This window comes from Planococcus citri, chromosome 1, assembly GCF_950023065.1.
Source record: "Planococcus citri chromosome 1, ihPlaCitr1.1, whole genome shotgun sequence".
In the NCBI taxonomy this organism is placed as follows: Eukaryota; Metazoa; Arthropoda; class Insecta; order Hemiptera; family Pseudococcidae; genus Planococcus; species Planococcus citri.
In genome coordinates this window covers 41,078,584-41,103,402 of record NC_088677.1, presented here as the reverse complement: position 1 = coordinate 41,103,402, position 24,819 = coordinate 41,078,584, and the positions used below count along the sequence as shown (strand labels likewise).

At 32.7% G+C, this 24,819-nt stretch overlaps 2 protein-coding genes and 1 long non-coding RNA gene across 3 annotated transcripts; 2 read left to right on the top strand and 1 right to left on the bottom strand.

Annotated features, from left to right (window-relative positions):
• The first annotated feature begins 2,921 nt into the window (after window positions 1-2,921).
• Window positions 2,922-19,845, top strand: LOC135831943 (alpha/beta hydrolase domain-containing protein 17B). The gene is made up of 3 exons (XM_065344824.1): window positions 2,922-3,961; window positions 5,064-5,196; window positions 8,893-19,845. Exons 1-3 carry the CDS (start codon window positions 3,306-3,308, stop codon window positions 8,974-8,976), a joined length of 873 nt encoding a protein of 290 aa, XP_065200896.1. The 5' UTR covers window positions 2,922-3,305; the 3' UTR covers window positions 8,977-19,845.
• Window positions 6,202-7,548, bottom strand: LOC135831944 (uncharacterized). The gene is made up of 3 exons (XR_010556256.1): window positions 7,411-7,548; window positions 7,133-7,215; window positions 6,202-6,339 (listed from the first exon to the last, which is right to left on the bottom strand). It is a non-coding gene; the product is annotated as an uncharacterized LOC135831944 (long non-coding RNA).
• On the top strand, window positions 14,300-24,815 carry LOC135834749 (uncharacterized). The gene is made up of 5 exons (XM_065348720.1): window positions 14,300-14,401; window positions 21,902-22,785; window positions 23,255-23,354; window positions 23,450-23,554; window positions 24,594-24,815. The coding sequence occupies exons 1-5, from the start codon at window positions 14,300-14,302 to the stop codon at window positions 24,813-24,815; spliced, it is 1,413 nt and encodes a 470-aa protein (XP_065204792.1).
• The last annotated feature ends 4 nt before the right edge of the window (window positions 24,816-24,819 follow it).

Here is a 24,819-nt window from a genome sequence, read left to right as displayed (position 1 = left end):
AAAAAGGAAAGAAAATTCCCTGCTTGGAAATTGGGAAGTTGAATATAATTATGAGAAAAATGGGCGTTTGAGTGATTGTATCAACGAAACACGAGAAAGGTTTCATTACCTGCATTGAAACAATGAATGTATGTACATACCTAGGTACATTTGTATATTAACTCAAACACACATTTTTTCTATAGGTAGTTTTTCAATTTTTCAATTTTGACTTAGGGAAATTTTTTCCCATTTTGGCTTATCGAAGATCGTTTAAATTACAGAGCATAAATAAATTATAGGTTGTGAATCCAGGATTCCAGGAATTAAAAATTTTTAGTCATTCAAAAAATATTATTATTCATTCAGCTTGCCTATATGCGAAGTACCATACAAACAAGTTGTTGACTTGAAAAGATATAAAACTTCAATTTTGATTTTGATTTTGAGATAAGTCTTGTTTCTTTTAATACCTACGGTATTTAATGTGATGTAAGTTTACACAAAGATGGAAATTATACTTACCTACTGTTATATACTTGTTTAAGGTAAGAAAAAAATGTATCATCGTTGTTTCATCATAAAAATAAATGACATAATTTTGATTTTTTTTCTGTACCGATACATTTTAAAATAACTACATAAGTGTAAATAAATTTTTGTTGCAGAGAATTTTCCCAAATCATACATACACTCAAAGCGTTGAAGAAAATCAGTGGCGACATAAAAGTACAACTTCTTTTAGAATCTTTAAGAAAATTCTAAAAATCTGTAATTCCAAATTGTAAACAATGCATTCACTAATTAGGCCAAATAAATGAATAAGTACTTACCTAATGTAATAAATAAGTGTAACTATTTAGAAATTTCAAAGTTCACCGCAAATAGGGGGTATACCTATTTTGAATTTTTGAATTATTCAAGATTAATTAAATTTTGTAAAAACAATGAAACTTGTACGTCAGGTATTTTTCTATTTACATTATTAGACTTACACGCGATAATTAGGTAGGTACGTAATACGTATGTTGTTAATTGTGTCTATATTATGTGCATAATTTATTTATTTAATTCAATTCTAAACTGGGTGTGAAATTCTGGTTCATTTTCATTTTTCATGTACTTTTAAAAAGCAAGAACCATGTCGACATTGTCGACCAAAAAACAAACAAACATAACAAAAAATATAAATGAAAAATCTGTCAGGTAGGTAGGCAATTATTTTAATAAAAATAATGGTAGGTATACATATCAAAAAATCGTCGAGCGGCAAGCACTCTGCAGCAGAAGCTGAAGATATCACTCATTGGATTTTTAGTTGGTAGGCATTTATGAAGGAAATTCTTGTAAAATTCAAAATTATTAATTTTTTTTCCTCCAGAAAATCACCAACGCAGATGAGCATGACCATGGTTGTACATGTTTAAAACAAAAATGTTTTAAACATGTTTAAAACACGTTTAAAACACATGAAAAAAACCAGAACGATGTTTTAAACAAAAAAAGCCGTTTAAAACCTATGTTTTTTTTGTTTTAAACGTGTTTTTTTTTCAACTCCAATTTCCTAAAAAAAAACACGTTTTTTTTAGTTTCCTGTTGAAAAGAAGTGAAATTGAATAAACTGTATTTTTAGAGACAAATTTTGTGTTTTAATTCCAATTTTTCAATATTTCTTGAGCTTTATAGCTATTTTATGACGTCACATCTTAAAAATTGATGTCTGGTGAACCCAAAACAAATGAATTTGTGTTTAAAACACATTTTAAACGTGTTTAAAGCGCGTTTTAAACGCATACCTAGTTTTAAACAAGAAAAAAAACCTGTTTTAAAACAAAAAAAAAACGTTTTAAACAAAAAAAACACGTTTTTGTACAACCCTGAGCATGACTGGGTAGTGGGTACTTAAGTGATTTGACGTGTGAGTTGATCTTTTTTGGCTGGATTGCGAGGAGTTCAAAATCTATTCGCTGAACTCATTCGCGCTTTTGAAAAACATTATACCATTCTTCATGTTCATATCACTTATTTTCGGAACAGCGGGATATTTTTTGTCATAGAAGTTTTAAATTATTAGGCTATGAGTTGAGTCTTTTCAAAAACCAAAAGTCATGTCATGACTCAAGACTTAGCATTAGCATTGACACCTGTACGTACGCAAATCAAGATGTACTTTCAAGTTTTAACTTATTACTCAACATCATCTGTCACTGAATGACCTGTCTCAGGTATTTAAAAAAGTTGATAAATTTGTGGATTGTGGAAGATTGTGTTCCCATTCCCAATCTATAGATATACCTAACTAAGAAAATGAGAACCAAGAAAGGAGACAAAATATTAAGATTTCTATTTCTATTATGGTCTCAACTCTCAATTTAATTTCAACTTGAAATGTTGAAAATGAATTCGGAAATCAAAATTGGGCATTGATTTATTACCATTGTAAATTGTAAGATGGCAAATTGAGGAATATGAGTGAACGCCGTGAACGGTGAAATTGGTCAAGTCAAGATTCAAAATCCCGGAATCCAGAAATCCACAATCAGCAAGATTCGAAATGAGATTGCAGAAGTGAGAAGATAGATTCAGAAACAGAAACTAGGAGGAAGTAGTAGTAGTAACTCTAGTAAGGGCGTTAGCGGATTCTATTCTGAATTTCTGAAATCATATCATTCTGAGGCTCGAGTTGACTGGAGTAGTGAAGTAACTGTCACTGAAGTCTGAAGCCTCTGAAGCACCAATACCGAATCTGAATTCTGAAAATAATTTAAATAAAATTTTAAAAATTATTAATTAAAGCAATCTGAAGAAAGAAAGGAAATACTGGTAAAAACCAAACGATAGCTGGCGCTTTCAACGCTTCACGCGTCAATATCGAATACTAAGAAAATTTCTAGCTAGGCAAAACATTCTCATCATTCTCAGAGTTTTTTGATCCTTCGATAAAAAAAGCTGAGGAAGAGGAATGATTTGTGATTGAACTCAACTGTTAACAGCGTTGATTATTTGTTTTTCTTACTCTAAACGCGATTGCTTTGTTGACTGGTATTTTATTTTATTTTATCGAATGTCTGTAATGTATTTTCGTGTTATTTCGTATTTATTATTAATGGTATTTCGTAAGTGATTTTTTAATTGATCGATTAGAGCGTATATTCGAAGTTAGCAATTCATTCGCTAGCTTTCGGCACTGCGAAGGTTTAGTTCGTAATCGCGTTTCGAAGCGGCGTTATTATCCAAATGTCGATGAATTTTCAGTCAGTGGTGTGATAAATATTACTAATCTGGATAAGCTTTTATGAGAAGAAAATTAGCAGCTCACACTTACCATGAACGGATTAACTCTTAGCGAAGTTATTTGTTTATTCTGCTGCCCTCCATGTCCCGCAAGAATCGCTTCGAAATTGGCATTTCTTCCACCAGATCCTACGTATAAATTTGTTCATTTTCAAGCGGACGAAACATCGTCCAAGTTCCAAATAGATTTCAACGAGAAAGCTGAGTGGCAATACACCGAAAGAGAGAAAGAAAACATAGAAGGATTCTATTCAAGAACTTCGAGAGGTAACCGTATTGGTTGTATATTCGTCAAATGCAGCGCAAATGCACGTTTCACCGTATTATTCTCTCATGGAAACGCCGTCGATTTGGGCCAAATGAGTAGTTTCTATCTGGGGCTTGGTACTAGAATCAATTGTAACATATTCAGTTATGATTATTCGGGATATGGTGTTAGCAATGGTAGACCCTCGGAGAAAAATTTGTACGCTGATATTGATGCTGCTTGGCAGTCTCTTCGTACACGATATGGAATTAGCCCGGAAAATATTATTCTCTACGGTCAAAGCATAGGAACTGTTCCAACTATTGATCTAGCTTCGCGTTTCGAAGTCGGTGCTGTTATTCTGCACTCGCCATTGACATCTGGTATGCGTGTAGCTTTTCCAAAGACTAAAAGAACTTGGTTTTTCGACTCGTTTCCTAGGTACGTATCGTTGATTTTTATTCGTTTTATGGGTTTCCTCCTGTTGTAATGACCTGTTTACAAAATATTCCCTCGCGTAATTGCCAAACGGTAATATGTACGCGTTTTCTTAGCTTGTCAATATTACATATAACAGTCAGCTCCTTCAATACCAATGTGTATAAATAGTCCATTACATAGGTAGAAATTTCGCCATCGTTGATTACGTAATTGTATTTTAAATTTTCGACAAATTTCAAATATCGATTATAATCACGTCAGGTGATTAATTTCAATGTTTCTTTTATTGCTGAATGAAGGAAATGATTGAATTTGCCAACCTAGTAAAAATGATTATGTTTTGAATATTCTAAAATACGCGCAGAATGTTCCATTTTCCGAATAATTCTCTTTATTTTGTATATTTTCTAAATTGATAAAATCGACATTTTGTATTCCTCCTTGTTTATGTCTTACTATTAGTTCTTGTTCTATCTCTAAATTTGAAATACCAAACTTGATTGATAAAATAATGACAAGCTGAATATTGCCTTGTTACCGATAACTGCACAAAGCGTACATTATTTCTGGATAAGACTAGCCATTCAACACTGAATGAATTATTATTAACTTTTTTTTACGTGCTTTATCGTTTACTTCGTATGTGTTAAACAACGAATTATTTCCAAAACACTTGGTTTTATAAATTCGAAGCCGTACGAATTAATTATTAGCTATTGTAGCTTACCCTCGATGTAATATTTTTCGTCGATGAAACCTTAACAATTCGTTATTCAAACAATATTCCTCTGTCTAATTGTTATTGATTGACCTTAACATTAGTATCAACACATATGTATTATTGTATGTATCGATTTAATTTATTATTATTACTACTTAATTGATTACCTACTTTGCATTTCACTTAAGCAACATTCAACGTTATCCTGTTCCCCCTTAGTATACTGCTCCTATCCTACTACCTACCCTCCTACCTATACCTACTTTCATGCCCGAATGATTCAACTACTCTCATTTTGAAAATTTTCTTCGCATTTCTATTAATAAAATGAAATTCCGTTACTGAGATATGCGTTTAAAATATTCTGTTATTCATTTTCAGTATTGAAAAAGTACCCAAGATAACATCGCCCGTTCTTGTTATACATGGAACTGAAGACGAAGTCATTGACGTATCTCACGGAGTTGCTATTTACGAACGATGTCCCCGACCTGTAGAGCCGTTGTTTATAGAAGTAATTTCATTTAATTATCTATCCTAAATATTACTCGAAGTATTATGCTATCATGGCAAAGTAGGTAATTCCAGTCTGATTTGATTTTGACGTTCTTTGATGAAATTGGTAAAAAATATTGCATTACTGGGTCATTCCATGCCAAATCGGCGGATTTTTGCACGAGGGGTCTTCGATTTTTTTCAAAATCAGATCATTTGTAGAGGTCATCAAACGATGACGAATGACGCAAACCGGACATTTTTTCGATTTTTTTTGACGGAGCTGTGGCGCTTCAAAGTTCTCCAAAATGGCCGAAAATGGAAAATTTCAGTTGCAAATGACTCCGGTTGTACGTGGTATAGAATTTTGAACTTTTTTTCAAATTGTAGTACTTTGAGAGGGTAATCGACGAGTGATGTCAAAATCAGTGTTGCCACTTTCAAAAACCTAAAAAAATTGATTTTAAAACTTATAATTTAAATATAACCACGATGTCCACCAGTAAAAATTCTGAAAAAATTCTCAGTTTTAGTCCTTTTTATGTAGAATAACATATCAAAAAATTGGAGGGGCCTTTTTTTTCATTTTCGAGAAAAAAAAATCCACAGCTCCGTCAAAAAAAATCGAAAAAATGTCCGGTTTGCGTCATTCGTCATCGTTTGATGACCTCTACAAATGATCTGATTTTGAAAAAAATCGAAGACCCCTCGTGCAAAAATCCGCCGATTTGGCATGGAATGACCCTACTTTCTTTCTCATTCGCATCTTCGTGATGAATGATCTCGATCAATATTTAATCATCGGATATCGAACTTGATGAGCAATCAAGCTTGATATGTCGGTAGAAACTCATAATTACGTGAAAATTCTTTATTCGTCGTGTGCTCGTGTGGCTTTTCAAAAACTAAAATAAAATCTAGGTGAGTATCAAAATCGACATCATCGTTTGAGTGAAATCTAATGCGTTTCTCGTCATCAGTTTATTTTGAAATTGAAATTTAATGTAAAAAACGTGTATTTTACCGCGTTAATGAAAAGTTCTTAATGAATGATTTGTCGTATTACCATTAAATTTCCTGGAATTGTTTATCATTCGTTAGCGACGAAGGTTTGTGAGAAACGACAGCTATCGGTTTTATTCATTGTGCTCAATTTGTTCATCTGCGAAAGATATGTGTGATTATTCTTCTAATCTGTTTGTTGTATTGGGCTTAAGCTTTGAAAAAAATTGCTATTTCATTGCTCCGGAAAGGATTTGTATTTACGCTTTGTAGCATTTTTTTTCTATCGTTATCAGAATTAAAATTCAGGAAACAATAGGATTTACATCGTGAATGTTATTTTAATTTATTCCCACCGATTTTTTTTCATTCATAATTATCGTTTCAAATTTTTTACATTTACGAAATAATCCTTTCAAAATTCTTATTGTTGAAATTGAAACAATCATCTGTGCGAAGTGCGCAAAATTTATTCATATAGAGCAAATGCTTTTTCAAAAAAAAAATCTCCATTCTATAAATTACGATTTATTACAAAAATAGCTCTTGTCAATTATGAAAATGAAGAATAAGCGAGGCAAAAAAACCACTGAAAAGTCCTGATGAGTTGGTACACCGCGTTCAAAGTGATTTTTTTATCAACTTGAATTGTTTCTGTTACTCTCAGAAAAATCCGGATACATCCATAACATGCTATGGAAAAAAGCAATGTACCAATTTTTTTTCCCAAACTGACCAGGACTATTTTTTAATTAGATAAGTTGTCTATAATTCAACATTGCTCAATTTAGTGCGCCACGAAACCACGAACACACAAGTAGCTATGCTTATGCCAATGTTTTTATTTTCTTGCACTTTGAATTTTAATTTGTAAATTGAAAATGATATTTTATGAGGTTGGCAGGTAGGTCTAGGTGTATTACAAGTTAGGTATTATTTTGTTGCTGACTCACCTTTACAATCTTGATAACATTTTCTGCATTTTTTTTGATGGTGAACATGCGGTTTAGTTGAAGTATGTCGCATGTTTCGTCCACTAAAATAAGTGTAAAATTAAAATTGTGTATGGCTAACTGACCATAAATATCTCAGAATTATGAAATAGCCGGAATTATTTTGCTTGATGCGGGTTGTATGCAGTATACCGCGGTAGTTGATTCCCCTCCCTTTATAAATCTATTTTTTTGCATTTTCTACTTGATCCGCAGTCCACATAATCATCTGTACTTACCTTATGAGAGGTATGTAGTGGAATACATATTCGGAAAACAAGTATGCCTACTTGAAGGAAATTTCTTGGAAACCAATTTAACTTTAATTTGATCGTAGATACTGAAATAATCTGTATCCTAAACAAATAATTGCTAACCTTTCTTGGTTGACGACGAATAAAAAAAAAATAACAAACGCAGTTTAAAATTGTGTATTCTGAAGATAAGAGTTTCCGGTTGTTTTTTTGGAAATAGGTACGTATTTCAAAAGCTACTTTAGCGCTTGTTCTTGAAAAAAAAAAACATCGTAAGTGTGAAACGTTTCGAACTTCACCAAATACATACATTGGATTTTTTCCCCATAGAATTCTTGACCGGAAGTACAGTTAATTTGCTGAATTTTTTTGGAATCATTGAAAACAGCAATTAAAAATACCAAAATATAAATTTTATTTAGAGCACTCAAAATATATTCGTGTACATTTGACGATTTTTTTTCTTGCTGAAAGAACTTCAGGTTTTCTTACAAAAATATTCAACAATCTTACTAATTCTATTCTGCTGATGTACTGCTTTCATTTGGTATGTCCTTTTTATTCAAACAATGACCTTTTTTCTCACTGTCCGAAACGCAAAAATGCAAATCTGGAAATGTTATTTTTAAGCATACTCCACAATAAAATTTTCAATATTTCCAAAAGATGAAATTTAGTAATACGTATCGTTTAGTCCTCATTGAACACGGGTGTACGGATTCTTCTTTGAAAAAAAAAAAAAAAAAAACTTCATCGTTGTGGTGTTCTAGATTCTCAAATGCTCAAAAAATATATTATAACAATGGAATTTATAAAAATGTTTCTCAAGAATGTAAGATCATCTTTTATATAGGTAGGTACGCTTTGAATGAAATGAAATTAACCGATTGTAAGGTTGAAGGTTTACTTGTTTACTTTAAAAGTAAACGTTTTTCATTGTTTAAAATATATTCAATTAGGCAACTTATGCTTTTTTGGCTTCCAAAAGAAATCCATCGTATGTATCTGTATTTTTAAAAATCATTTTCAAGTGTACATTTAAAATTTGAACAGAAAACTTTCTACTTGTGCAAATTCTTTTGATTTATAAAATTTGATCTCGTTCGTAATTTTACTGCGAGAGAGTTTCAATTATTTGGTGATAGTAGGTAGTACTAGGTAGGTATTTACCAAATTTTCCTCGAAATGTAAAATATTACGAGTTCGTATAAAATACAAGGACACGGCGAATGAAAATTGAATTTTGTTAAATGAGCCCTTCCTTCATCATTGAAAAATTTACTATCACAAAAGCAAAAAGGATCTGTATTTCAATTCACAAAAGCGAGCTTATATTTATTTTATGTAATGACCGACGACGCCTGTGCTCCTTTTTCTATTGAAACTTAATTTTTTTCCCTAGCAATCTCTTTTTTATAGGTAATTACCTGTCCCGTATTAACGACAAACGTTTAAATTTTGTTACAGGGTGCTGGTCACAACGACGTGGAACTGTACAGTCAATATTTAGAAAGATTGAAGAAATTCGTTTCAGTCGAATTACAAAATTGACAATTACTGATATCTGCTGAATTTAGCAACAATTGTTCTTTCAGTAGCTCATTTAGCAACAGCTCAGTGAACGAAAAGTTACTCTAAGGTTTTTTTTCTTTCTTTTGTACATAATAGGTAATTTTTTTATTTACTATGCTTCTATACTTTTTTTCCTATATCGTACCTACTACGTTTTAACTGGCTGAATAATTCGTTGGTTGGTTTTGAAATTCACGGTAATACGCTACGCTGCTGGTGTTTCTCGCGAGTTCTACTTATATTCTTAAAAATTCACTTCGTTTTTATTTTTATCACCTTTGGGGCCTAATTTATGTACGAGTAATTCGTGGACATTATTTAAGTTTTACATTGCTGATAATCGGTGATATTTGCTATGTGTTTATTTTCGTCGTCGTAGAGCGAATTAATCGTTATTTTATCGTTGTGTAACTATTTGAACCATTACTGCCATTTTATTTTATTGTATATCGTGAAAATGAGTATTTCGAGTTTATCGTATAAAGTTTAAAAGAACAGGTTCAAACGACATCGAATTTTGAAATTTTCATTTCTTTTATATTATAATTTTATACTTCATTTTTTTTTTCGTTTTCGCGCGCATTTCATCGAATTTCATTTCCTCGTACTTTGTTTTTCCTTTCTCCTGTTCCCTTTAGTAATTTTATGTACCTATTTTTTAAACGCGCGAATTGAAACTTGACGCGTGTTGAATTTTTTCTTCATTTTTTTTTTTTTTTTTTTTTAAATCTAGTAAAAGGTATTTTAAGTAAATACGGAACCGGTCTGCTGATAGAAATTACGTTACTTTGGTAATATTTGTAATTTTATGTAGCGGGGTTTTATTATCGAAAAAAAAAAATCAATTCGAGATACTATACAACAAAGGTTTAGTATAGTAACATGTTGGAAAATGATGATGTGCGAGTACCTTTACGTCGTATAACTGTGTATGAAAAACAACAAGAGCAGTACAGATACGTTGACTCGATCGTCTCGTTAAAAGGTGTAATATTTCAGCTTTTTCAGCGCAAAATGTTTCGTAAAATCGTGTCAGTAAATTGGAATGGGACGAAAAGAAAAGGAATCGAATTCGTCCAAGGTTTTTGTAAATTGATCGAACATTTGGTGTTTCTCTTATGATGAGAATGAAACAGTGCTCGGGCGATTACCTAGGTCAATATTTGCCCAAGAAATACGACGAAGATGAAATAGTCGAGATGGTGTATATTGTGTATTGTTTACACGAATATTCTCGTAAGCTTTTTTGGTCTTTGCTGGACGCGAAAATGCTGGATTTTTTCCCTCTCTGGTCTATATGGTTCTGATCATTCATCGGGTAATTTATTATTTTTAACGTAGCGTGTTTTCGCATCGAGTATTCGAGCAAAATATGTACGTGATTTGTGTTACGCTCATGGTTAACAGTACCCGTAAGTCGCGCGTATCAAGTACGATTCTGAAGGGATAGCTGTATTCGTCTCGTCTCCAAGTTGATAATATTTCTCTGTTCGCGTATGTTGACTTATTGCAAAGGGGTCGTTTGCGAATTTGAATTACACCGGCTGCTGGTTGGTTTTACGTAATCGAGAAAATGTGTACGCAGAATCAGAAATCAGAATGGCTGAGGAGAAATATCCCGATGCTTTGTAATCATGGTAACGGTCCTATTGTCGGTCGTCTTTGTTTTTTAATCTTGGATTTTTCGACGCTGTGTCGTCGAAGCCGTCGAAGGCGATCGAAACGAAACCTTAGAAGCTGACTAACAACGTGATATTCAATTTGTTCTCTTGGTTCTTGAAAGGTGTAAGGTAATCTTCGTCCCCAAAAAGTTGCGTTCAATTTAATCGTTCACAAAAGGATTATATGCTGGGGCGTAAGGGTTTATAAAAGGGCTCGTCGAAGAGAATTATATTTTCGAAAGCGTTATGAATATTATCGTCGGTTAATTTCATCTTTTCTACCTCTGTCAATCAATGTAATGAAAGTTTAATCGTAAGCGTGACACTGAAGCACTTCGAATGATTTATTAGAAATTGCTTACCTATTTCTTAGTTCTCCTCGAATATTTTAACTAAAGATCAGTTTTATTGAATATTTTTCTAGATTCTTTTCTTTATATTATTCCGGAAATTTTCTGAAGAGTTTTTCACTTATATTTTGGGTCTTATTAATGTTTACATTTTCTAAAATTTTCGCTGCCGACTTTCCATATTTTTTTAAAAATAATTCCGAGTAGATTTTATCATGATTTGTTTCGTAATACTTTTAATTTACCTGTCTTGTAAGTTGGTTGATTATATTTCATGTTCTAAATTGATTGTCTCGATAGCCAATTCCATACTGATGTGTTGTGTTCAAGGTTTTATTCAATTATACCATACAAGATGTTTCGGGGTGGAAGTAAAACCCTCCTCGGTGTAAACATACAACGTTTACTGAGCCAGGGTAAGCACGTTTGCCTAAGCTCTCTAAGCAGCAGGGGTAAGAGGGGTATTATTTATTAAAAAAGTTTTGTTTTCGATTCTTTTCCCATTATTTTCCATTCTTATTACTTTGACAGTCATGATAAGTATAAAAGTGGAGTTTGAGCAACATAAAACACTTCTCCATGCAGGTACCTGGTACATAGAATTTTTTGAGATGGATGTCTGTGTTCATCACGTCAGATTGGAGAACAATTCACAGAATAATTGCAACGAAAAACAGTAAAAGTGCTCAATTTTTACATTGTCTTTTCAACTTATCATTGTTATACATATGTTATGAAGAATCTCTATGAAAGGTTTATCTTTTTGAAGCTAAAGGAGAGAGAATAAAAATAACGCAAATTGCCAAATGAAGGACTATCATAAACCTGCTGTTTTTAGCTCAAAAATTGAAATCGTTTTCCGATCAAAATAGACCTATTCAATCACTCGGTAAAGTGTACCTACGTCGAAAAAAAAAAACGTCAATTTTATGGTCTTTTACGCGATAATTCGGTTATTTTCTAGCAAAATAACTGTATCAAAACGTATTACCATCAAACTGCGAACAGAATTTAAATTTACCGAAACCGCTCCATTTTGAAGCGACATATGGCGAGAGTAACTTGTTATTCGACGCATTAGGGAAAATATTGATGTAAAAATTTTTCATTCGTAAAAAAGGCGATTTGTATTTTAAAAAATCTAATTTAATCTGACACAAAGTTTTCATTAGTGTTATCGAAAGGCAGCTGTTATATTCGGGTCAATACTTCGACTGCTTTGCTTCTCTTTTTTTTTTAGTTTTCAGATTTTAAAAACGTGCAAAAAAATGTCACTGGTAGACCCTATCCGTTTTAAATTTTACCATTACACTTTCGTTATGATAATTTAAATCCGAATGGTTATTTTCATACCTTTTACGTGATGTCGATGAGGAAAAAATAGCAATAATTATAATCGTTCGTAGTGTAATTTTTTAGAAAAACAAAATTACGCGAAAATTTTTAAAAAGATTTTATTATTCAAGAAAACGAGCGAGTTGCCGGTTGCGTTATTGGTTCATTTAACAAATCGGTATTGTACCTAGACCCACCTATGAAACGATTCAAATTTAGAACATCGCTCGTTACCATCGAATAAATATCATCGACTGAAATGGAAAAATTAAAAAAATAGGTAGCCGTAGTATAATTATGTATCTACTTAGTACGAGTATACTTTTAAAGCTAAACGTTTCAGTACAGATCCGACTATCACAAATAATAATCGTAAAGCCATTCGAACGATGAAAAAAGTAATTTAAAACGCATTAATTTGCGCTTAAACGTTTCATAACATCGCTCGCAAGAGGATAATAGTATCAATTTTTCTTCTTCGCACCTCGTATTTCTACCTACCTACCTACCTATCGTATTTTATAAAAAAGCGAATAAGATACAGCTACAAATATGATGAATGTAAATATTGACGCCGACTATTTCAAGTAATTTGCTCAGTATAAATCATATTCGTGACAGAAATTCGATAAAAATTAAAACACGATTCGTAAAAAAAAAAACCTAACGAAGCTTTCACATGTGAAATTAGTTCATAAAAACGGTCATTCTTCAGAACCACGTGATTTAGGTAATCGCAGAAAATCGTTCTTTTCCCCCTACAAGAATCGCGTGGCTCCTTAATCGAAATAAAGCACTTCAGTGTAGTCATCATCAAACATGACGTATTTCCGTTCACGGTTCAAAAATTTTCAGCCCACTCGCGCGTCTATATCCTACGCTTAAAAAGTTTCATTAAAATTGAAAACACAAATTGTAGGTATCCTAAATACCTACGCTATACAAATTGGAACATTTTTGCTGACTCGAGAAAGCAAAAATACGCCAAAATCGAAATATTTTTATCCAAATACCACCTTTTCTACCTACATACCTAAAGCAAATACGTCGGTTTTTCAAATTTCTCAACCAACCAAAAAAGAAAAACAAACTACCCTGAAAAATACTTTTCGTTTTTTCAAAATAAACCTTTCGATTACAAACTTGAAAACGTTACCAACGCGAGAAGTAAGTTGTTTCATGAAGCAAACGAACAGAAAATAATCAACATTTTTACAAATTAGATGACAGTTAGCAACCGACTAAATGTAAAATCAGGCCTCATCATACATACATAATACATTCGTTATTTGAGATATAACGTAAGATTACCCGTCGACTAAAACCGACAATAAAAAAAATTCTTATCGAACTTTTTCCTCGACAATTTATTTTCAGTTCAAAAAATTCAAATTTTCTCTTCGCTTTCCCATACATCTGAATAAATAGACAGAAATGGCAAGTGGTATAGCATAAAGAATTTCGTTACGAGAAATACCAATTATCTATATATATTATATTTGGCCTCTTATTACAAGTTGTTTGAAAGGTAGATTCGTTTAGTGCGTCTGTGTTCGAGGATATCTTTCAAGAAATTCATCGATTGTTTGCTTCATGCGAGTAGATAATATGTACTTCTCTCATTTGTGTCTACATTACATTTCAAAAGATGAATTCTGCTCAGAACGAAATTTGAAATAAAAAGTATCTTTCATTTTTAAAAAATATGACTCGACTGTATTTACAGTTGTTTAACTAAGAGGGTGGGCTGTCATTTTTTTTTTTTTTTTTGGAAACTTGGAGGGGTATTCGGTAGAATGTTGTAGAGAGACTTCAAAAGCTTGCAGGAAAAAATTTGGATTCCTGACTTGAGCCATCATTTTTTACAGGGGTTTCAAATTTTAAAATTGTCATTGCAAATCAAAAAGAATGGTTTTTTGATGGGGGGGGGGTAATGAGATAATTGATTATAACATTATGTTCACATCATCATCATCGAGTCGTATAACCGCTCGTGGTGGTATCGCGTACAAATCAACGCGTACCCTTATACCGAATTGGGTATTTGGGCTCATAGAAGTAAGAAAACCATTTTTTGAATTTTTTTCAGCGCTGCAGTTGCAAAAATAATACGATTTTGCAACTGTTCAAAAGTTGTGTAGGTAAGATGGCCTAAAAATGTGAAAAACTTTCAAAAACTGTGTTCTCACTTCTAAGTGGATTACTTGCCTAGGCTCTCGTATAAGCTAATACGATCAGTTATCAACAGAAATTTTTTTACATTATCAATCTAAAGGAGGAGTATCGATAAGGCCATTTTTTGGCCCCAGACAGTTATCGACTGAACCACTCTTAAATTGTTGTAATAAATGCCCCAAATACGAATCCGTGGTTAGTTGACTCAAAATGACCATTTTTTGGGTTCCAGGGGTTCCCAAAGTTGCGCTTTTGTGGGCCAAATTCTGAGATTTTACTTCGTTGAAACCGTGAAAACGTGATTTTAACGTTTTTTCGAAGAGTAAAATCTCAGAATTTGGCCCACAAACGCTCAATTTTGAAAGTTACAGGTAAAATCGAATGAAAAATTATCGAGCTCTTGCTAGTGTGTTCCAAATGTAAATTCTTCAATTTATTTGAAAAAATATGCATAATCGCCTTTTTCAGGGGTGCCCAAAAAGGGGGGGCTCTAAAAAAAGGGTTCAGAATTACGAATATACAGGGAGCTTAATTAAACTTTTTCATCTGGTTAATTGAATATATACCTCAAAACGTTACGTTTGGCGCAAATCGCAAGTTTCTAGTTTTACAGGGGTTCCCAAAATATCGAAATTACAAAAAATTGGAAAATTGAATTTTTGAGTACCAGCGAAAATTTTTATTGAGCTGAAAATTTTGTAGGATGGAGGTCTTTCAAATACTAATGAACTGTAAAAAGCTTTTTAGGGGGGTTCAAAATGGTGGTTTCAAAATTTTCCAAAAATTAAAACCTCCCAATTTCTGCCCCCGAGGGTCGAAAATGGAAAAATTGCCCTGTATCATGTTTAACGGGTTCAAGCAGATATTTTACGCTAAAAAAGTTTTTGAAAATAATACTCAGTAGTTCCAAAAATTATTTTTTTTATTCGCAACTTTGGGAACCCCTGGAGCCCAAAAAATGGTCATTTTGAGTCAACTAATCACGGATTCGTATTTGGGGCATTTATTACAACAATTTAAGAGTGGTTCAGTCGATAACTGTCTGGTGCCAAAAAATGGCCTTATCGATACTCCTCCTTTTGAAATTTGAAACACGGGTAAAAAAGTTAAGTAAGTATGATTCAAGTCGGGGATATAAAATTTTTTTTGCAGTCTTTTAAGGTTTTCCCACAACTTTTCATCGGATCTCTCTCCAATTTTCCAAAAAGAAAGAGGTCAAAGATGGTCCATCCTATAGTAAGTATAACCAACAAAAACTCCAACTCCCAGGTTGCAAACGTGAAAAGAACAGAAAAATACTTATCTCATAGTGACGATTCATAAATGGCACGGAACAAAACAAAAACAAATTAGCGGAATGAGAAGAGAAATTCTTCATTTTGATTGAGAGATCCTAAGTTTACAGTTGACAGCTTTCATTTACCACTTTTCCTCCTTTGTGATTTTCCTTTGACTCGTACTTGATTCTTATCCTTGCATCAGTTCATCAGTTCGAGTTTGATTTTCAACTCGCTAGCAACGTAACGAATTTTTACAGCCAATTTTCAAGAACCTACGTATATCGAAATCCGACTACGAACTTCGTACGATAGAATTAGAAGGATACCCGCGGCGAGTATCGAAATTTGAAAATGTCCCACATTATCGAACAATTAATCAGCGATGGAAACGCGACGGTTGATGGGTCGTTTTGTCTGCTCTGTTCGGCCAGGGCCGTTGCAAATATCTATGTACCATACCATGTCGGTGTTTTTCATTTGATCTTGACTCTTGAGCGTGTAGTTGACGCGTTAATTATAATACTGCTGGTGGAGAAAGAGGTGCGAACTATCGAAAATATTCCGGTATCAGTTCTGCTCTTAATTCATGCACAGTAAACGCTACTCGTATATCACAACCAAGTAATTAAACCGTTCTATGCGAAAATTAATCTAACTCGTTGTCTGAGCCGTCAGTTGGTAGGTACCCGTCTCCGAATACATTACCGCAAAAATTCGACTAATTATATTCGCAACGGCGTCTACGTCATCATTTCTCCTCGCGGATTACCAATCGAGATCAGAGATACAGCCTTATTTTTCTCATTACAGCTGAATAATATAAGTATTCGAAGTGCTGGAAATGGAATTAATCCCCTATTTAAGAAGTACCTACACACTAAATTTAGACTAGTATAATATTAGTTTAAAAAAAGAAAAAATTGCTGCATTCGGGTTTTTTCCATCAATTTGTTCAGACCTTTCACACACACAAAAAAAAAAAAAACCAAAGAAGTCCTATGCTAAATCCCGTCTGAAATATTCTTCATCGAATTCCCTTCTACAATTTGATACCACACCTACTTGATGCTAATTCAAAGGCCAATAAAATCGAGTGGTTATGAATAGTGAAGTGAAATGTGGAGTGCGTGGGTCTCATTTTAAATCATTTTCGATTTTCGAACAAATTCGAGTTTGTGATTTCACCGTATTGGTAGGGGAAAAACTCTTCGTTGGACCACCCTTCGACTTTCCATGCTTTTTTTTTGTTAAGTCAGCATTTTTTGATCAACGTTATATGTATGTATGATATCAAATTTTAGGGAATTTGATGTAAAATATTTTATGCACAGTACTTTTTTTGTTCGTAAACGTTGAATCCCTTCGGGGAATCGGCGTAAAGGTTGAAGCTGTAAATTTTGGCGTGCTCGTTTGGGCGATACTTCTAAACACAAGACATTATGAAAAAAAATTCGATTTGCCAATTTTTTAACAACATCCTTACTACATTTTATTAATTACCTTCGTAGAAAAGATATAAATTTTAATTTTACTTTGAGAAATACTTACTTATATCATACAATCTAGTGGGCTTTAATTTTATGTCAAAATGATGAAAATCTTAAACCAATTTTTATACGTATTACCTACAATCAATTATTATATTTTTTTTGGGGGGGGGGGGGGGGGACGACTTGACGAATCATTTTAGTCCAAAAGATCTCATCCATTCAGTATTTTTTCCCAGAATATTTGGCGTAATTCGGCAAAAAATTAGACTGCATTCAAGCTTGAGGTATGTATTTGAAGCTGAGAGTAGACTGTGTGTTGTGTGCTAAAATTTGTGTATTACTGACTGATACACGGTACGATATTGCATTACAAATTCGTTCGATGTGCTAGAAATTGGGGCAGGAGAGAGTCGAACCATCCATAAATATTTAAAAAAAACTACGGAATCGAATACAAAATGTTCTGACATTTTTGGTACGAGTATCACTGTGCTGTAAGCATAAAAATGGGGTTAAATTTACTGCTTGTGAACCATACAAGTGAACGTTGATCATATTATTACCTACCTAGTAAAAAATCCTAACTAATCTGTCTTTCTCAGTTATTTTTATTTATTTATTCTATTTTTATAATCAATGAACATTTATTCATTATTGGAAGATTCAAAATCAATAATTGAATTTGAAAAGCTCCAAATTGAACTTTCACAGTGAAAGCTCAACTTTTCGTGATAAGTGCAAAAAATGCATCGAGCAAAAAAGAAATCAATTCACATTTTCAGTTGAATGTTATCAATTTAATTTCTCATTTAGTTTGCCTCTCCTAAACACAAAACATGTAGAAAGACGAGTACATGTAGGCTACACTCGTGCATCTTTGTATTGCAATATGGTATCGTAATTTGACTGGTAACACAACTCGACATATTCCGTACGTGTTTGTAGCACACGCACACACACAGGTAGCATATTTCCATAATTCAGCCAAATAATCGATGGAACGGCAACAGACGATGAAAATTTCGATGAAATTACATTCATTTTACTTTTTTTTTTTTTTTTTTTGACAATCTTGTTCGTATATGTATTTACATTTGCATTTTACCGGTAATATTCTTTAAGCCCTTTAGATAATTGAGCAATATTTTTATTTGGAAGCATTTTTCTCTTTTGTACGTGTCTAAACCTGATCGTATAATACGAGTATTTTAAATAGGTATATTTTTAAGGTGTTTTAATTCAACGTAGCGTGTAAAGTCTTATGTACGTATACCTTACAGCTTTTTCATTTAGTTCGATTACAAACCAGGTTACCCTAATTATCCTTTTGAGAAGATGATGATGAACGAAACATTGGAGTACTTATATTATATAATATAAAAGTATACTAAAGCGTACTGCTTCCTTCTATTTAATGTAATAATATGGATCGATAATTTGATGTTGTATACTATAAAAACACGAGTATACGAGGTTCGGTTTAAGATCCCGTAAATTTTACCCATTTAACAACCAACGTGGCAGCGTGGATTAAAAATGTGAAAGGTTTCTTTGTTTATCGGTACAAAAGTTTTAATTTTAACCGTATTTTACATCCCTATTCCTCGGATAATTTTATCAACCTGATACGAGGCTGAATTTCATTTACCTGTTGTCGTGTTTACAATCTACGTGTATAAAAGTTTGCTCTTTCTCTACAAAAAAAAAAAAGAGTACCCTTGCGGTATCCTCGAACAATTACATTTTGTTTGGATAAAATAAAATCCAATAACGAACAGATTTTTTTACTGCGTTAGATGGCTAATTTGAAAAAATATTATCGCGTGCTCATTTATTGTGACGTGTTTTTTTCTCTTTTTTCTTTTCTTTTTTGTTGTTCGTATTTACTTACAAATTTATTTCTATTTTTACATTATATTTTTATAATATATATTTTTTTCTATTCTATGTACCATAACGTATATATGTCATTTTATATAAACGCGAGATTAAAAATACCATTATACTATTTGTTTTCTAAGTTTGCGACATTTTCTAAACGTTGTTGTGTAATTTAAAGTACTTAATTCTGTTTTTCCCCATCTCGGTGGCGTTTTTATAATTTTATTTCTCGTGTTGATTATTAATTTTTCTCTTTTTTTTTCGCCATCCGTTGATCGGTAACTTCGGTGTTTCTTTTCTAGATCGAATGGTACCTTACCTACCTTTTGTGACGTATTGTTGAGATTGTTTGTTTTTTTTACGAGTGTGTTTAATTATGTATAAGATGTTGACGAATTTATTGAAAGATTATTTATTTACGAAAAAATGTTTTAAAAAATTGTGAATACGATGATGCATCGGTGGATGTGAATGCTGATAAGCTCGATATTTACTGCAAACAAAATAAGGGATCGAATTGTGTGTTTTTATATAATTTTAACTATATTGTTTTCTTTTTATTTTTTATTTTCTTCGTTTTTTCCCCTTTTATTTTGGCGTATTTTATATTTATTTTTATTTAACATATCTGTAAATTTGTAATGACAAAGTTAGAATATATAAATTTTTTTATCGACTGGTTCCGATATTATTTTACCACCGTGTTTATTTAGCAAATGACGTTGAATAAATATTGAATTTTTTCTGCCTCGAATTCACCATTTTAATAGGTAGCGATTTTAAGCTCGAGTGGGAATTTGCAGCTGGTTATAATTGCCGCCAAGTATTGACTTTTTTTTTCGAGAGGTGCCTATTTACCCAATACCTACATCGAAGAAAAATGATTATGAAATTGCATAGATTTTGTAATACCTTTACCTACGTCGAAACACGTATAGCCCCGAGCCATTAATCAATTTCGCATGTCTTCGCAGGATTTACAGTAGGTGGGATTGTTGGGTCATCTCATCGTAGTTTAAATATTTGTTAATGCTTGCCTTTCAAAAAGCCTAATTTTCCATCAGAAATGTTGCCTCAGAATGTATAATAAATTTTTTCACTTTCTACCGTTGTATCGTAAAAGGATTACCTATCCTATAGCATCTTTTTGATTAGTGGTACGAATACGAATCTCAAATGCGGAAGTTTTAAGAGCTGGTTATATAATATTTAGGTACGAGGAAAAGCAGATACCTATTTCTTGAAGCTTATGCCGATGATTTGTTTTTTTTTTTTGCATTTGCAGCTGATTAGTTTTTAAAACAAGGATTATACGCTGAAAGTGTGAATAAAAAATTCCTTCCAATTTTCAGCCATCAAGATCGATTCGATGGTTATGTGTTTTCCTTTTCGAAATATGATTTTGTATTTTTTTTTAAAAATTTTATTGCTCGTTATTTGCAAAATCTTCTGGCTAAATCAGATTATTAATCTTGTTGTAAGACTTACGAGTATCTATCGTGAGCTAAGCTAAACGACGACGAGGAAATTATCCGAAATTTGGAACCAATGTTTTAAACGGAAAAAAATGACGACTGATCAAAGATAAAATACATATTACATATACATATAATATGTATCTAGTTGGGTAGTAGGTACTAAAAATCACATTAGCAACACTTGAAAAGTTGGACAGACTATAGATAGGTAGATACGTGTCTACATGTTACATCTCACGTGCTCAATTTCGAAGTATGTGACAGGCCTTAAAACTGACAAAATTTGACTATTTGATTTCAAAGTAGAAATTCAATTTGACTGTTGGCGACATTTAGTTCTATGCAATTTACGTTATCGATGATTTCAAAGTCGATTAAAAAGGTGGCGGGGTTTTTTGAGCGACAATTTTTTTTCAATTTCAATTTCAAAAGAAAAATTTAACTGTGTGCAATTTTAACGCAATTAAACAATCCACTTTTAAACCTGTCGCGGTACATCTAATCGTCTACTTCGCAGTAGAAAAGTAATTTTCCGAACACCCGTTGACAAAAATGAAAAATAACTCTAAAAATGTAGCAGTTTTCCTCATCCCGAGGTATATTATTAAAACGAAAAAGTAACGTCGAGACCACAAACGGATTCAAGTTGCGTTTTACAAAGAGAGAGAAAGAAAAAAAATGGTAAAATAAATAAATGAAAAAAATAAGAAAAATTTTCGACGATGTTTACATATTTTTAGATTAATTATAGCGAATATCATATAAAAATGGTTTCTTTTTTGCGTCAACTCCATTGAGCTGGTAGGTAGTTTTCGCCTTACGCCTTTCGTTTTAGTTTTCCGTTGAATTATTACCCGCTAAGGATTTCCATTAGTTGGCGTAAACTTTTTGTTTGAACGCTGCGACCCAAGTGACTATATTCTGTTCGTAGACTCGTAGTTTATTGCGTTGTCGAACGTTTTAATTGTTTCATTATTTCGTCTGCTTTCATCTCGACCGAATTGCTATTTATGACGATGCACTTGCACTCGTGATGCGCATCGTTCGAACAATGCATTAAACAAAATTATAATAGGTACATGCGCGGTGCGACTAGATGAAAAATTCATTCGATTATTCTAGCTAGGTGTCTAGCATCTCTACCTACCTATCTAGGTACCTACCTATTTTAATTTCTATAGCGTTGTATGATTTCGTAGCGAGCACCTATTTCGATTAGATTATAACGGAAGTATTAATCTTTGTCACACGCAGAGCAAAGATAAAAGAATGAGCTTGACTAGTAAACTACATTTTAGAAAAAAACGATCCAAAACCTTGATCAACAGTATGCTTCTGGCTGGTATATTCCCATACGAGGTGTCCCATTTTGATATTCGAGCGTACGCTTGGACGATTTTCTCAATTTTCGCCCTCAGTTACATAGTTTTATTCACCTCGTACAACTTGACCATTTTGCACGGATTTATGGTGCGAATTTCCACCGTCAAGACCATCCTATCGGCTGCCATGTGCTTGATTGTATTACTGATGACTTACGCGAAGCGTCACGATCTCATGGATCTGATCGACATAACTGAAAATAATTTCTACACTTACACGGATGAAAAAAATTTCAAGTTTGTCTCCAGCTCGTCTAGTATTTCGGAAAAAATCACCATTTACGCGGCGGCCGTCTATTTTATCGGTATTTATTCGTCAGCTGTTCTATCACATCCTATTTACTTGGCATTTAATAAAAATTTACTGAAAAGCGGTTCGAAAATGCTGATTTTCACGTGGGTACCATTTAAAGGCGATACGATCGCTTCTTTTTACATGGCTCATTCGATGCTGTTCATTGTGACCATTCCGGTAGTCATGACCATCGTCGGTAATGTATGGTTGACTTTGAATTTCCAAATGGAATTCAGATACCAGTTTGAACGTTTGACTTATGCTCTACAATCCATAACCAAACGAATTAAAATCCAGATTCAGAAAAGAAACTCCAAGTTGCTACAAGTGTTCCCCAGGATTACCATTCAGCATCACGCACAAACAGAAGATTCCGATATAATGCCGTTTACCGATGAAATTAACGAGAAGTATGAACAAAAATTGGTCGAATGCGTGCAACATTATCAACAAATTGTTCAGTAAGTAATTTGTAATGGGTTATCTGAGTACCTCTACCTACCTATAATATTTAATAAGTAATAATTATAAATTACCTCGGTAAATAGGAAATTTTACGAAGAAAAAAATAATAAAACAACAAACAAACAAAAAGCAAAATTTATTTTAAAACCCAATTTTTTAATTATTTTAATTTTTTTATTATTATTTTTTTAATTACTTACTTATCTTTTTTAAAACCTAAATTAGCTGCGGTTAAAGTTGGATCTTCGCTCAGCTCTAAAACTGGAATTTTTTGCCCCGAAAATTGAAATTTTTCTGTATCGTCTTCAATTTTAATCAACTATAATATCCTTGTTACTTCTGTGTCCTCTGTAGCAGCTCTCTCAATTTTTTTTTTTTTCAGCAGTTCAAAACAATCTCTTTTAATAGCACTAGGTAGAGACGTAGCTATTCGTACCAGCATTTAATCATAAAATTTATTCACAGGGCGTATAAAAAATTTCACAACTGGTTCGGATTAACCTATTCGATCATCTTAGCTCATAGTGTGCTGACTTTGGCTATGATGTCATATGGTGCATTGTTGGTAAGTTTTAAAACACTAAACACATCTTATTGTGATTGTAAATCTTTAGTTTTTGGTTTTTCAACATGAATGTATTCATTGTTATATTTGAACAGAATATCAAAAATTTTGGTGTAAGCGTCAAGTATTTATCAGTGTTGCTTATGTACACGGGGCAAGCTTACATACATTGCGTTTGTGGAGAAAGAGTTTTCAGAATGGTTAGTTAAAGATGGTTGTAAATTATTATCTACCTAGGTACCTACTAATTCATGTATTTACCTACTTTTTGAATTTACTTACAAAAAAGTTCCCTATCCGAATTGGGAAAAAATTGTTAGGTCAGGACAGTAGAAAATTGAAAGAGAAGTACCCTACCATGAAAAATTTCAGAAGCAAATTTCATTATTTTCGAAAATTCAAAATCTGGTCAGTAAAAAAAATACATCTGAACTAACTGACGCAAATTATTCAAAATTTGCGCCTGAAATTATATTTTGAAATGCCTCTCAAATTAACTACAACATAACATCAATGTATTCAAAAATAAATTTGTCACGATGACATCTTTTGTTGAGTGTGTTTTATGAATTATAACGTAATTTAAATGATCCAAACGTTTTCTTATTATTGGCAAAATTTTCAATGTCAGTGCAAAAAAATTTAAAAATCGGCGATTGGTAGCTTTGTGTCTTTTTGTAGCCTCCTGCCGATTTTTTTTTTTATAAATTTCCTATTTTTAGAAAAATTGGCATAAAAGGGCCCGAAATGAAATTCAGCATTATGAACCAGAAGTATCAAATTTTGATTTTTTTTTTCATAAAAATTAAACTGAATATGAATTTTTTCAAATTTTTCAAAGAGATTAGTTTTTCGAAAAGCGGTTGCTGCAGCGGTTTGTTAAGTGAAATTGGGGCATCACACTCAAGTTAAGTCACAGTTCTGCAACCTTCAATTTTTGACAATTTAGTCTTATTAGTCTTCGATTTCCAAAACCCTAGGCTAGTTCGTCAAAAAATGAAAATAGTTTGGCCGAACATTGATTTTTCCGAGGAAATATGCCAAAGAATCTTTGAAAAGCCTGATTTCAGATAATCTTCTAAAATTTTGCATCAAGATGCATTTTTGGTGCTCTTTTGATTTTCTAGTTAGAATTTACCTTACATAGCTAAATATGTATTCTGCGAGTACCTACTTATTCAACAAAGACTTGAATCTCATACAAATACCAACCCAAAAATTCGTTTTTTTTTCTCGTAGAATGAAGATTTAACCAACCAAATATACAATTTAGATTGGTATAGGCAACCAGCATCACGCAGAAAACTACACTACATATTTTTATGCGAAGCTCAAAAACCGCTACGTTTATTCGGTTTACTCATTTATCCAGCGTCGTTGACCACCTTCACCAGTATCATGAAGCTGTCTTACTCTTACCTGAATCTTTTGAGAACCTACGGTTCGTCTTTTCGAAAATGACAAA